Raw genomic sequence first — 15,628 nt, forward strand, 5'->3', positions numbered from 1 at the left:
ATGTTCGGAAACAAATATAGTTATCATCTTTTCTTTACAGGCTGATGTGCAGCACCTTTTTAATCTGGCTGATTCATTAGGGGAAGGGGGTTTGCCAACAGGACTCGTGGAAATCATCGGTCGGCTTTGGAATGACGCAGGAATTCAGGCTTGTTTCGAGAGGGCGTCAGAGTATCAGCTCAATGATTCTGCCTCATAGTAAGTGACACTTATATTCATTACTCAGAGAAATAACACGGGAAACTACATATAGCTAGCGTCATAATAAGGGATTATAAAGTAATGAGCCAATGATTTGAAATCAGGACCGTTGAAAATTTGTATGGAATTAATTTGTCTGCTAGCTTAACTGACTGGTTTAAAATCAAAAGTTTTGAGCATCGATTTATTTATGTTAAAGGTGCTATATCAAGGCATCTTATTATTGTTACAGGATGAATCCAGTTTTGTTTATTTTTGCAGAAGAATAGAGTAGCATTATAGATTGACATTTTTTCTGTAACACCAGGGCCCAGGAAAGGTTTCTGGCAATCAGAAGGGTCACAGAGAAATGTGAGGATTAAGAGTGAACAGCATTACAATCACGGCTCCTTCTTTGTATCTCATCAGCTACCTCAATTCTTTGGAGAGACTCACAGCCCCCGGGTATGTCCCATCAGAACAAGATGTCTTACGGTCAAGAGTAAAGACAACAGGGATCACTGAGACCCAGTTTACATTCAAGGATTTACGTTTCAGGTAGTTCCTGATTGTGTAAGCATGAGTTCCCCGGGAGATCCAATGATAAATTAGTCCAATTTTCACATAACGACGTCTAGTTTAAAATCTTACTTTGACTCAACTGTTTCAACTTGTCCACAAATTCATGTTCTGCCATTAAATGTCAGACTGAGTGATGACGATGTTGAGAAATATCTTGAATTAAGGAGAATGTGAAGAACAGGGACTTCTCATTGCTGTCAGTTTGATCCTAAAATATTTCTAGCTTTGTCTTGGCTATTACAATATTGAGTCAATCATGTCACACCAATATATTGATTTGATACTCGGTCGTGCCTGAAATTTAGATTAACCAAACAATGGATTGGAGAGGTGATGGATTTCAAGTTATTAACTGGACATTTCCCTGGCGTATTTGCTTGCGAAAAGGGAGAAAGTAAGTTACCACTTCATTCATCATTCCTCATGGCTTTGTTCAGCTCAACAGGAAAGTAGCACCGCTGCCAGCAGTCACAGAGTTCGGCAGCCTCTCCTGTAGACAGCAATGTAATGCGAAGGTGCATGGAGATGAGTGTCTGTCATGTCAGAAGACTGAATTGACGGAAGAGGCTATTGCTGCAAAAGTGCATCCTGCCAATGCTTAACAAAAATAGCTTAAAGTGCCAAATACCCATGGAGCAAGTGGAAAATTCAGTCTCGGGGATTTTATGTTTTAAAGTTGCAGAAATATTTTATGCTCAGTTGGTAACACTATTGTGGTATGTTTAAATGAATCCCTCTGACGCAAAATTGGTAGCCATGTTGTGGAGATGCCGGCGTTGGACTGGGGTGAGCACAGTATAAAGTCTTACAACACCAGGTTAAAGTCCAACATGTTTGTTTCAAATCATTAGCTTTCTGAGCCCTGCTCCTTCCTCAGATGAATCTGAGGAAGGAGCTGCGCTCCGAAAGCTAGTGATTTGAAACAAACATGTTGGACTTTAACCTGGTGTTGTAAGACTTCTTACTGATGCAAAATTGACAGGATTGAATTGGCTTCCCCTTTTAAATGAACAAAAAGTAGAATTCGGTAGGTTTTTTAAAGCAAGCATCTGATTTGACCCAATTAGTTTCCTTCTGACACCTTGATTCTGAGACAGAAGGTTATGAGTTCAAGTCCCCTTCCAGTACCCGGACACAAAAAGGGTGAATTTCCATGTGGGTTCTCCTGATCTTTTATGCTGTTTTTCCAGTATCTCCATGGATCTTCGACTAATGTAAGATGATTGGAAGGATCAATACAAAAATTGACTTCCATTTTCTAGGCTAATAGTTCAGTGCAGTGGAAATTGGTAGACATGTTGGATGTGCATACTCCTACTCACGGAATCATACCTTACAGAAAATGTCCCAGGAACCACCATCACCATCGATATGTCCTGTCCCACCGACAAGACAGACACACCAGAGGTGGTGACACAGTGGTATACATCAGGGGGAGTTGTCCTGGGAGTCCTCAACATTGACTCCGGACCCCATGAAATCTCATATGGCTTCAAGTCAAATATTGGCTGATTACCACTGATGAGACCATCAATTCACTAGGCACGTGCTTTGAGATATGAACAGTGGTTTTAATCTACTTACTACAGAGCCAGCCTGTTACACGTTGAACTCTCGATGAACTGGTCGGCTGGCTCTGGGCATCGATATTTATACAGCAGTCCAGGGGGAGGAGCTGTGGGCGGAGCCAAGGTTGGAGCCCTGTACAAACTCCTAAGCATTCCCAGAGCTACTCCCCCTAGTGGTCGGGCAACGCAACTGCGCTTACAATCGTACGGTCTCATATATATATCACAGTGTGAATTACAGAGTTACATTCACCACAACCACCTACTGACCACCCCCCCCACCCTCCCCCCTGCCTCCCCCCATCCAGCCCAGCCAATGTATCAGTGCTTCTCCATGTTAAACACCAATTAGAAAATGCACTGAGGGTGAAAAAGGCACAGAAGGAACTTCAATGTCCATCGCTAAGAGTGGCTCAGTAGCACCACTACTGACCAAGCTAGCCAGGGTATGGCTGCTAGCCTGGGCCTGCGGCAGGTCATGAGGGAACCAGCAAGAGGGGAAACATACTGGACCTCAACCTCACCAATCTACCTGTTGGAGATGCATCTGTCCACGACAGTATCAGTAGGAATGGCCGCTGCCGATCCTTGTGGAAATAACGCCCGGCCTTCACACAGAGGATACCCTCTATCTTCCTGCGTGGCATTATCACCGTGCTAAATGGGATAGATTTCAAATAGGTCCAGCAACTAATAATTGGGCATCCATGAGGTGCTGTGGACCATCAGCAGTAGCAGAATTGTATTCTGACACAATCTGTAACCTTATCTCGGCATATCCCCCATTCTATCCTGATTCAATGAAGAGTGCAGGGAGGGCATGCCAGGAGCAACATCAGGCATATTGCAAAATGAGATGTCTATCTGGTGAAGCTACAACACAGGACTACTTGCATGCCAGACAACATAAGCAGCAAGTGATCGACAGAGCTAAGCATCCCCACAACGAACAGATCAGGACTAAGCCTAGCTGTCCTGCCACATCCAGCCGTGAATGGTGATGGACAATGAAACAACTCACTAGAGAAGGAGGCTCCTCAAATATCCCCATCTTCAACAATGGGGGAGCCCAGCACATCAGTGCAGAAGCCAAGGCTGATGCATTTGCAACTATGTTCAGCCATAAATGCCAGACAGATGATCCATTTTGGTTGCTCCTGAGGTTTCCACCATGAAAGATTCTGGTCTTCAGCTAATTCAATTCACTCCATGAAACTGTTGAAAGCAGCAGATACTGCAAAGGTTGTGGGCCCTAACAACATTCTGGAAACTATACTTGTGCTTGTGTTTCGGAACTAACTGCGCACCTAGCCTAGCTGTTCCAGCACAGCTACAAGACTGGCAATGTGGAAAATTGCCCCGATAGGTCATGTCCACAAAAAGCAGAACAAATACAGATAACTGCTGCCCTATCAATCTACTCTTGATCATCAGTAAAGTTATGGATGGGAGCATCAACAGCACTATCAAGCGATACTTACTCTTCAATAACCTGGGGTCTGCCAGGGCCACTGAGCTCCTGACCTCATTACTGCCTTGATCCAAACATGGACAAAAGAGCTGGACTCCATCGGTGAGGTGAGAATGAATGCAGTCGACATCATGACTGAGAGTAGCATCAAGGAGCTTGAGCAAGACTGGAATCAATAGGAATCGGGAGGGGAAACACTCAGATCAGAGGCTGGTAATTCTGCAGAGAGTAATTCACCTCCTGACCCCCCCCCCCCCCCCCCCCCCCCCCCACCAAAGCCTGTCCACCACCGACAAGGCACAAATCGTGAGTGTGGTGGAATACTGCCCACTTGCCTGATGAATGGACCTCCAACCACACTCAAGAAGCTTAACGCCATCCAAGATAAATCAGCCCCCTCGATTAGCACCCCACCCATCGCCTTAAACATTCACTCCCTCTGTCACTGATCCACAGAAGCAGCAGTGTGTACTATATAGAAGATGCAACTTATCAAGGCTGCTTCAACAGGACCTTCCAAACCCATGACCAGCTGAAAGAATAAGGGTAGCAGATGCAGGTGAACACCACCACCTTCAGGTTCCCCTCTGAGCCACACACCTGACTGGGAACTGTATCGCTGTTCCTTTGCTGTCACTGAGTCAAAATCCTATAACTCCCTCCCTAACAGCACTGTGGGTGCACTTACACCACACAGACTGCAGAAGTTCAAGAAGACAGCTCACTGCCATGTTCTCAAGGGCAATTACTAATGGTCAATAAATGGTGGCGTAGTTAAGGATGTCCACATCCCATGGATAAATAACAGATAACATGTGTTGTTTGAAAATTACCCAAACCTGATTTCAGAATTTCTTGTCCTCATCAACACGGTCGGCCATATGCCACAACCTGACGTGCAAGCATGCAGCCTTCATTATTCTAACTTTGATCTCATTTCCGCCCTTTTTTCCCCACCCATGCAGCAGCGCCTTCAGCCACCTTGGTCCAGCATTCCTGAACATATCCCTAAACATGTCCATCCTGTGACTCCTCTCCCCTTCTTTCCAAAATTTTCTCAGAGCCTTCACAGGATTTGGGATCCCCTTGTCACAACTCGTCACCCCTCATGCCTCATGGGCATTATTTCTGTGAAGTTCTTTTAATGTTGGTGAAATGTTAATTATTTTAAACGTGGTGCACACACAGAATTGGCTTTTTCACAGCATTGTATTTGTAATAGGGTCCGTGTTACGGTTAATTGGCTTAGCCTCCTGACCATCATGAGGGGTTTCTCCCTCCACAATTTCTTATGGATTCCAGTAGTCTTCTGATGTAACATCAGTGGGGGATTTGACAAACCCCAGGTAAATGGCAGACATTGATCATGCCAGATCTTTGAGATTTCCCAGAGATTTCCTTAATGTTTTGTACGAGGTGGAAATTTCATTCCAATCCCATAGGACCATAATGGTCAGGGGACTAAAGTGGAACTTCATGAGCTTTTATCAAGATCAGGCATTTTATTCCCATTCATGGAGTGAGTGGAAACATGTTGGTCTCCATGATGGTGTCGGCATGCACCCAAAAGTGCTGTTCTTTTTGAAACATAGATTGCCCTCTCTGCTCAGGGTCAAAGGTAACACCCATTGGACAAGTGACTAACAAGTATAATGCTCTTTTCACACTTACAGCTGCTCACCCTTACGAATGTAACCCCAACCGGCTGAGGGATGAGTATTAGCGTTGGGTGTGATTCTAGTGTAACCAATGGGATTGAAAGCTGAGAGGAATTAGTGTCACTGTTCTTGCAAAAAATTGGTAATGCATTCTAGTCCCACAAGATGGTGCTGTTCAACTCTTTAGACAAGGACAGTGTGCTTTAAGTATGCAAAGCAAAGTACATGTAATATTTATTATTAATTTAATCTTTGAATCTTATTCCTCAAACGTCAGAGAGTAATTTGAATAGTTGATTTGCGACCATAGTTTTGATAGTTTTCATCACCCCATTAAGCAGTTGATATGTGAGGCAGAATACAAACAATAAAAACAGTTCACATGCCAATGCTTTTTTAGGGGAAAAAAAACAAGGTACAAAAACTATTCGCCTGCATAGCCTTGGAGATTTGTCATTGTGAAGTATCTATTCAGTTCCCTATGGAGGTTGTTATTGAATCTGCTTCCAATAGCCCTGTCAAGCAGTCTCATAACTTGTGGTATAAAATATTTTTTCCACGTATAAATCTTTTTTGTCCATTACCATAAATCAGTGTCTGCAGGTATCAACCCTTTTGTTAAAAACCTTCAAGATTTTGAACAGCTCGAACAAATTTCCCTTAATTTTCCCTGTTCTCGGAAGAACAATCACAGCTTCTTTAGTTTCTCCACGTAACTGAAGTCTCGCGGCCCGAGTACCATCCTAGTAAATATTTTCTGCATCTCCTCCAGAGGCCTGGACAGCCTTCCTAAATTCTGGTGCCCAGAATTAGCCTAAATCCAGCTGGTTGCTGACCAGTGATTTATAAAGGTTTAGTTTTTGCAGTCTCTGGTCCTTTCATTAGAAAGCTAAGGACCCCTCCTCAACTTCTCCTTCCACATTCAAAGACTTGAGTAATATTCCTGGGTTCGGCATGTTCCTGCATCCATTTCAAATGGTGCCATTTGAGTTATGTTGCTCTTTTTCATTCTCCCCAACAAAATGAGACGCTTCACAGTTCTCCGCGTTAGATCTCCTCTGCCATGTATCTGACCATTTCACCGATTTGTACTTACCTCCTGAAGTTCCTCCTCCCTATTACTACATTCCCAAGTTTTGTCTCATTTGCAAAACTTTAAAATGATGCCCAAGTCTAGGATATATATAAAAGAACAGTGGTCATAACAACACCGGGGATGGGGGAAGGTGTGTGTGTGGGGGCGGGGTGGGGTGGTACATCACTGTACACTTCTCTCTGATCTGAAAAATAACTGTTCACCACTACTCTCTGATCGTATTCAATCAGTTTGGAGGTAACTTTAAACTAAGGGGCGGGATTTTAATGCCCCTCCTGCCAGTGGGATTTTCCACTCCCGCTGAAATCAATGGGCTTTTGAACAGCACGCCGCATTTTCAAGCCATGCCCCCCAACATGTCTGCAAAGGGACTGCATCTACCACAGGTTTAGGTGTAACTCCCCATCTAAGAAGCCTCAGAAATTCCAGGGCAACATCAAGTGTGTGAGGATTTGGTAAAACCCGTCTATAATTCTTTATTTCCTGAGCCTTACCTCTGGAAAAATCACACATTCTAGTCAACGTGAGAAATAATCAGCTTTGTCCCAGCACTTTGTATTTGACGAGCTACACTGACATTTGGTAAGCCTTCCTGTTTTGACACTTTTGTCACAATCTCACTGAAGACTCTTTGCTACAACAGTGGAATTTCTCAGCCCAGTCAAACTTTTCTTGACTACAATTGCCTGCCATGTTTCCTACATGTCAACGATGCGTGTACTTCAAAAGTACCTAATTGGCTGTAAAATACTTTAAGACATCCTGGGGCTGTGAAAGCTGCTGTATAAATCCAAGGCTTTCTTTTATCTAATTGCTTCTTGTTCATCCTTAGAGGTGAAGATGACTGTGCCAATTATCTGGGATGTTTGGCAGGGTTCTGGTGGGTGTATAGGTGACTGCTAAGAGTGATCTGCGTCAGGTAGTTTCTGTCACAAATAGGACAGGATATCGCAGATGATTGAACTTTGAACAAGTTGCCGGCACAGGATTTCCTCTCCTGGCATTTTCTCTCTGTCTCTGAAATACACTTGCTTTCAAAAACCGAATATCGATATCAAAACTCCTAAGTGAACCTTCAGTGTGTCCTTGTAGAGTTTCCTTTAACAATGATGGGAGCCCACATTAGGCTCAAGATCTCCACAGAAGATTTGCATTGGTAAGCGAGTGTCAGGCATTTTGGCTGCATCAGCCCAATTCAATTATGGTTGGATCAATATTGTGTGGTTGCTTGGCATGCCAGCTCATGGGAGCACCGCAGTATCTGGTATTTTACCCTGAAATCCCACTTTCGGAACCATCTGAAAGCAACTAAAGTGAAGGTCATTAAGCTTCTTGGCATGGTGCTAATGCAGAGTAGGGTTGCCAACTGTGATTAAATGTATTCCTGGAGGTTTGCTCACGTGAGGGGCGAAATTCTCCAACACCCAGCAGGGTCGGAGAATCTCCTGGGGCCGCCGAAAATCGCGCCCCCGCCGTGACAGAGATTCTCTGCCACCCGGGAATTGGCGGGGGCGGGAATCACGCCCCGCCGATCGGCGTGACGTCCACGCCGATCGGCGAGGCCCCTGTGGAGATTCTCCGGCCCGCGATGAGCCGAAGTCCCGCCGCTGGGAGGCCTCTCCCGCTGCCGAGGTTTGAACCACCTCTGGTGGCGGCGGGATCGGCAGCGCGACTGGGCCCCCGGGGTCCTGGGGGGGGGGGGCGCAGGGCGATCGGACCCCGGGGGGTGCCCCCACGGTAGCCAGGCCCACGATCGGGGACCACCGATCGCCGGGCGGGCCAGTGCCGTGGGGGCACTCTTTCTCCTCCACCGCCGCCACGGCCTCCGCCATGGCGGAAGCGGAAGAGAATCCCCCAGCGCGCATGCGCCGGTGGTGACGTCAAGGCCGCTGGTGCCGGTTTTGGCGCATGTCGGCATGGTGCCAACCGCTCCAGAGCGGGCCTAGCCCCCAAAGGTGCGGAGAATTCCGCACCTTTGGGGAGGCCCGACGCCGGAGTGGTTGGCGCCACTCCCCTACGCCGGGACCCCCCCGTCCCGCCGGGTAGGGGGGAATGCCGCCTGAGATGTCCCCCACACCATTCCAGCTATTAGTCGGCCAACACATTCCATCCTTGTGATGCAATGCCTTTCTAGGCCAATTGGAAAGCAAAAAGACCCATTACCCAATTGGATGATGCTTGACTGTCAACCAAACAGCCTTTCCACACACCCCCATCGCATTAATTTTCAATATTTTTAGGTCTGGTGAGGAGAAATGTGAAAAGAATATTGTTGAAAAAAGTACCTTTTTTAAAGTCCCAATGAATTTTCTCCAGGGTTGCACACTGCTGTGTCCTGGAGACTGATCTTCAATTCCTGGAGTCTCCGGGCCAATCGTGGAGGGTTGGCAACCCAGCCAGTCCAAGTCTTGTAAACATGCAGCAAGTTGGGCAGAAATGTTGCTCTTTTGACCTTCAAACTAGCAAGCAGACTCAGTCCTCTTCATTCCCAGATTGAAGTTGGAAGTCTGCTATGGCAATTGCTACTTGTGGCTGGTCATCAATATCGGTATCTCAAGGGAGTGCGCTGCCAGCTCCACTGCTGATAAGTTCTAGACTTAAGATAGGGCAATTCGCACAGTGATTGAGAAAACAAATTTTCAGTGATAGCATTCAAAGAGATTTACAGGCAAACTTGTGCAGAACCTGTCGCAATCACACACCTCAACCATTTTTTACCAAATTCAACTTGTGTTTCTATAATGTCTTTAACATAGTAAAACATCATTGGGCCCTTCACAGGAATGTTACAGAGGCAGGCAGGGGTGGGGGCTCATAGATATTCATTTCCTGGGATCCCTCTTTGCAATGTTAATAGAGATATGGAATGAAACTGGATGGTCTGCTCGGTATCGATCTAGGCACTGAAAATAACGGCAACTCAGCCCTGGAGACCCTGCAAAGTCCTCCTTAATAATATCTGGGATCTTGTGCCTATACTGGGAGAGTTGTCTCACAGACTGGTCAAGCAACAGCCTGACATAGTCAAATTAATATTCCCAGCCTCTACCATCACCATTCATAGAACATAGAACATACAGTGCCGAAGGAGGCCATTTGGCCCATCAAGTCTGAACAGACCCACTTAATTTCCATTTCCACCCTATCCCCGTAACCCAATAACCCCTCTTTACCTTTTTATAATATAATAATCGCTTAGTGTCACAAGTAGGCTTCAATGAAGTTACTGTGAAAAGCCCCTAGTCACCACATTCCAGAGCCGGTTCGGGCAGGCCGGTACAGGAATTGAACCCGTGCTGTTGGCCTTGTTCTGCATTACAAGCCAGCTGTTTAGCCCACTTTTTAGTCACTAAGGGCAATTTACCATGGCCAATCCACCTAACCTGCACATCTTTGGACTGTGGGAGGAAACCGGAGCACCTGGAGGAAACCCACGCAGACACGGAGAGAATGTGCAGACTCCGAACAGACAGTGACCCAGCGGGGAATCAAACCTGGGACCCTGGTGCTGTGAAGCCACAGTGCTTTCCACTTGTGCTACCGTGCTGCCCAACCTGGATATGCCCTGCCCCACGAGAAAAACAGACCCAGTAGAGATGGCAGCACAGTAGTATGCAGTCAGGATGGAGTTGCCCTAGGAGTCCTCAACATCAGCTCTAGATCCCATGAAGTCTCACGGCACCAGGTCAAACATAGACAAGAAACCACCTGCTGATTACCATGTACTGTACCCCCCTCAGCTGATGAATCAGTACACATCCAATTTGAACTTCATTTGCAGGAAGCATTGAGGGTGACAAGGGTGCAGAACGTACTTTGGGTGGGGGACTTCAGTGTCTATCATGAAGAATGGCATGGTAGAACCACTGCAGACTGATCTGGCCAAGTCCCAAAGGGTATAGCTGCTAGTTTGGCTCTACGGCAGGTGGTGAGGTAACCAGGAAGGGGGCAAAATATACTTGACCTCATCGTCACCAATCTGCCTGCTTCAGTTGCATCTGTCCATGATAGTATTGGTAGGAGTCACCATCGCACGGCCCTTGTGGAAGTTAGAACATAAAACGATACAGCGCAGTACAGGCCCTTCGGCCCTCGATGTTGCACCGACATGGAAAAAATCTAAAGGCCATCTAACCTACACTATGCCCTTATCATCCATATGCTTATCCAATAAATTTTTTAATGCCCTCAATGTTGGCGTGTTCACTACTGTTGCAGGTAGGGCATTCCACGGCCTCACCACTCTTTGCGTAAAAAACCCACCTCTGACCTCTGTCCTATATCTATTACCCCTCAATTTAAGGCTATGTCCCCTCGTGCTAGCCACCTCCATCCGCGGGAGAAGGCTCTCGCTGTCCACCCTATCTAACCCTCTGATCATTTTGTATGCCTCTATTAAGTCACCTCTTAACCTTCTTCTCTCTAACGAAAACAACCTCAAGTCCATCAGCCTTTCCTCATAGGATTTTCCCTCCATACCAGGCAACATCCTGGTAAATCTCCTCTGCACCCGTTCCAAAGCTTCCACGTCCTTCCTATAATGAGGCGACCAGAACTGTACGCAATACTCCAAATGCGGCCGTACTAGAGTTTTGTACAACTGCAACATGACCTCATGGCTCCGGAACTCAATCCCTCTACCAATAAAGGCCAACACACCATAGGCCTTCTTCACAACCCTATCAACCTGGGTGGCAACTTTCAGGGATCTATGTACAAGGACACCGAGATCCCTCTGCTCATCCACACTACCAAGAATTTGTACCATTAGCCAAATATTCCGCATTTCTGTTATTCTTTCCAAAGTGAATCACCTCACACTTCTCCACATTAAACTCCATTTGCCACCTCTCAGCCCAGCTCTGCAGCTTATCTATGTCCCTCTGTAACCTGAAACATCCTTCCGCACTGTCTGCAACTCCACCGACTTTAGTGTCGTCTGCAAATTTACTCACCCATCCTTCTGCGCCCTCCTCTAGGTCATTTATAAAAATGACAAACAGCAACGGCCCCAGAACAGATCCTTGTGGCACGCCACTCGTAACTGAACTCCATTCTGAACATTTCCCATCAACTACCACTCTCTGTCTTCTTTCAACTAGCCAATTTCTGATCCACATCTCTAAATCACCCTCAATCCCCAGCCTCCGTATTTTCTGCAATAGCCGACTGTGGGGAACCTTATCAAACCTTATCTGTACATTGAGGATACCCTACATCATGTTGTGTGGCTGTACCAAACTGTACTAAATGGGATTGATTTCGAGAAGATCGAGCAACTCAAAACTGGGCATCCTTGACTGTGGGCTATCAGCAGCAGCAGAATTGTACTCAACCACAATCTGTAACCTCATGATCCGGCATAGCCCCCACTCTGCCATTACCACCAAGCCCAGGGATCAACCCTGGTGCAATGAAGGGTGCAGAAAGAAATGCCAGGAACATACCTAAAAATATGGTGTCAGTGTGTCTGATGAAGCTACACCACAGGACTACATGTGTTCTAAACAACGTAAGCAGCATGTGACAGCCAGAGCTCAGCGATCCTACAACCATCGTATCAGATCTCTGCAGTCCTGCCACACCCAGTCGGGAATGGCAGTGGATAATTATACAACTAACAGGGGGAGGAGGCTCCACAAATATCCCCATCCTCAATCAGCACATCAATGCAAAAGACAAAACTGAGGCATTTGCAACAATCTTCAGCCATAAGTGCCAAATGGACGATCCACCTCTAACATCACAGATGTCAGTCTTCAGCCGATTCGATTCACTCCACATGATGTCAAGAAATGACTGAAGACACTGAGTACTGAAAAGGCTATGGGCCCTGACAATATTTCAACAATAGTACTGAAGACTTGTGCTCCAAAATGTGCCGTGCCCTTAGCCAAGATGTTCCAGTACAGCTACAACACTGGCATCTACCCAGCAATGTGGAAAATTGCCAGGGTGTGTTCTATGCAAAAATCAGGAAAAATTCAACCCCTATCAGTCGACTTTCAATCACCAGTAAAGTGCTATCAAGGAACACTTTCCTATCAACAACCTGCTCACTATGCCAGTTTGGGTTCGATGATGGTCACTCAACTCCTGACCTCAATTTAGCCATGATTCAAAAATGGGCAAAAGAGCTGAACTCCAGAGGTGAGTTGAGGTGAGAGTGACTGCCATTGTCATCAAGACAACATATGACAGAGTATGGTATCAAGGGGCCCTTGCAAAACTGGGGTCAATGGGAATCAGGGAAAATCTCTCCACTAGTAGGAGTCAATCATCTCAGTCCTGAGACATCACAGCAGGAGTTCCACAGGGTAGTGTCCTCAGCCCAACCATCTTCAGCTGCTTCCTCAGTGAGCTTCCTTCCATCATAAAATCAGCAATGGGGATGTTCGGGGATGATTCCACAATGTTCAGCACCATTTGTGACTCAGGTGCTGATGCAGTCCATGTCTGAAAGCAGCAAGACTTGGACAATATCCAGACATGGGCTGATAAGTGGCAAGTAACATTTGTGCCACACAAGTGCCAGGCAATGACCATCTCCAACAAGAGAGAATCTAACCAATGCTCCTTGGCATTCAATGGCATTACCATCACTGAATCCATCACCATTAACATCCTGGGGGTTACTATTGACCAGAAACTGAACTAGAATAGCCATATAGATACTGTGCCAACAAGAGTAGATCAGAAGCCAGGAATCCTGCAGTGAGTAACACACCTCCTGAAACCTTAAAGCCTGCCCATCATCTATCTACAAAGTAATAACAATAATAACACTTATTGTCACAAGTGGGCTTATATTAACACTGCAATGACGTTACTGCGAAAAGCCCCTCGTCGCCACATTCCGGTGCCTGTTTGGGTACACAGAGGGAGAATTCAGAATGTCAAATTCACCTAACAGCACGTCTGTCGGGATTTGTGGGAGGAGCACTCGGAAACTCCGCACAGACAATAACCCAAGTTGGGAATCGAACCTGGGACCCTGGCGCTGTGAAGCCATAGTGCTAACCACTATACTATCGTGCAGAACAGTTGTCATCACCATGCTCCCGACTGTCTTTCACAGGTGGTTTTTCTGTCACTTTTCTTTTGAAAACTTGGAATACCTCTGTACAGTTTTCCAGGTGAGCCTCAAGTTCCCAAGTGTCAACTTCAGAAGAATGGCCTTTCCAGTGAACTCTGTACAAGACTTGACCCTCGGAAACCTTCATGTCCACTATCCTCTCTACTTCGTACACATCTTCCTCCGCTTCGCACAAATCACATGTGCGATGGAATACTCTCCACTTACCTGGATGAGTGCAGCTCCAACAACACTTGAGAGGCCTGACACTATCCAGCCCGCTTGATTGGCACCCCGTCCACAAATATTCACTCCCTCCACCACTGATGTGCAGTAGCAACAATGTGTACCATCTACAAGACGCAGTGTAGCAACTCATCAAGGCTCCTTGGACAGCACCTTCTAAACGCATGGCCACTACCATCTCGAATGACAAGAGACACATGGGAACACCACCACCTGGAAGCTCCCCTCCAAGTCACTCACCATCCTGACGTGGAAATATATCGCCATTCCTTCACTGTCGCTGGGTCAAATTCCTGGAACTCCCTCCCTAACAGCATGGTGAGTGTACCTACACCACATGGACTGCAGTTGTTTAAGAAGGCAGCCGAGCAGCACCTTCTCAAGGGCAAGTAGGAATGGTCAGCTGCATCCAAATCCCGTGAATTTTAAAAATAGAGAAGTTCGATATTTACACCACATGCACTGGTTTCAAGTGGGAGACCGATGAGTTTGAGGAATTAAAATCTCCTGCAGTTCACACTGTGACAGGCTGGACAGATCCCATCCACAGAACTCTTATCAGTCATTTAAACTGGGGCTTTTGCGTTTAGTCTTTACCTCCCTTCTCTTTTTGTGTTTTTGGGCTCTGTTGTGTCTGTTCATTTTTCAATGGGTCAGTTCTTCACCACTGAAAACTACTGAGCAAAGGATGAATCTAAATTACACTGCAGTAAGCACGACTGCACCTGGAATCTGCAGCCAGTCACCAACAGCCTGTAGTACTATTGTTCGATTTGTGCTTAAATGCACAAATCCTGAGAACACTAAAGAGCAATTCCTGGCAGACACGATTTCCTGCACTATTGTAAAAAAAATCTCACTAATATCTATATTAATAATTAACACACTAATCAACAAGTTATTAATGTCTGGTTTGCTACCTGGAGCATTCTCATCTTCAACAGTGGAATACACATTTCCCTCATTTGTTCACATTCAATCACTGGCGATCTTGGCTGCTTCAGAAATTCTCTGACAGTGTAAGTAATAGGCAAAGGAACTAATGAAAGGAAATCCCAGCTGAGGTGTCACCATGTGGAGCTCGAATGCCTGCTGTTCCCATGAGCTCAGAAGGTGTTAATGAAGCAATATTTTTGGGGGGCAGGCCAAATTTCTTTTATTCAACCAATTTACATCTGGTGGCTAAATCTCAGAGGACAAAGTGCAAGCAGGGTTAAAAGGGCAGCTGAAGCAGCAACATCCGTACAACAACAGCAGTAGAAATTTGTCTTTCTGCACCATCGTTAACATAGCAGAAACACCCTGAAGTGCTTCACAGGCACATTATCAATTAAAATTTGACACTTAGCCACCTAAGGAGATAATGGGGATAATGAGCAAAAGCTTGATCAAAGTGATAGAGATGCAGAGAGATTTCAGGAGGGAATTTCAGAGCTGGAGGGGGAAAACAGCTTGGACCGGTAATCTTATTTTCCCATTTTACTGCTTTTCCTTCAAAGGCACTCACGCCGAACACTTCATTTTGCCTACATTGCAACAACGACTACACTTTAAAAGGACTTAATTGGCTGGAGAACACTTTGGAATGGTCTAAAATCATGGGAAGTGCTATATCAATGTGAGGTTTGCTTTTTACAGTATTTCTCTGGTAACTTAACATTAATATGAAGGTAGAAATCACTGCTGCAGCAACAAAAGCAGTCAAACATCATGTGACATCCCTTTGATCTATTGGTATTACACCACTGTCAA

General features: G+C 45.8%; 1 protein-coding gene across 2 annotated transcripts in view; it reads left to right on the forward strand.

The window, feature by feature from the left end:
• Positions 1-15,628, forward strand: part of LOC119973418 (guanine nucleotide-binding protein G(t) subunit alpha-2-like) — a 105,479-nt gene that overhangs the window by 36,668 nt on the left and 53,183 nt on the right. For both annotated transcript variants that reach the window (XM_038811501.1, XM_038811502.1), the window contains exons 4-5: positions 41-198; positions 610-738. In XM_038811501.1, the coding sequence (XP_038667429.1) occupies positions 41-198; positions 610-738 (287 nt within the window). The remainder of the gene's footprint in view (positions 1-40; positions 199-609; positions 739-15,628) is intronic.

Source organism: Scyliorhinus canicula, chromosome 11 (genome assembly GCF_902713615.1).
Source record: "Scyliorhinus canicula chromosome 11, sScyCan1.1, whole genome shotgun sequence".
In the NCBI taxonomy this organism is placed as follows: Eukaryota; Metazoa; Chordata; class Chondrichthyes; order Carcharhiniformes; family Scyliorhinidae; genus Scyliorhinus; species Scyliorhinus canicula.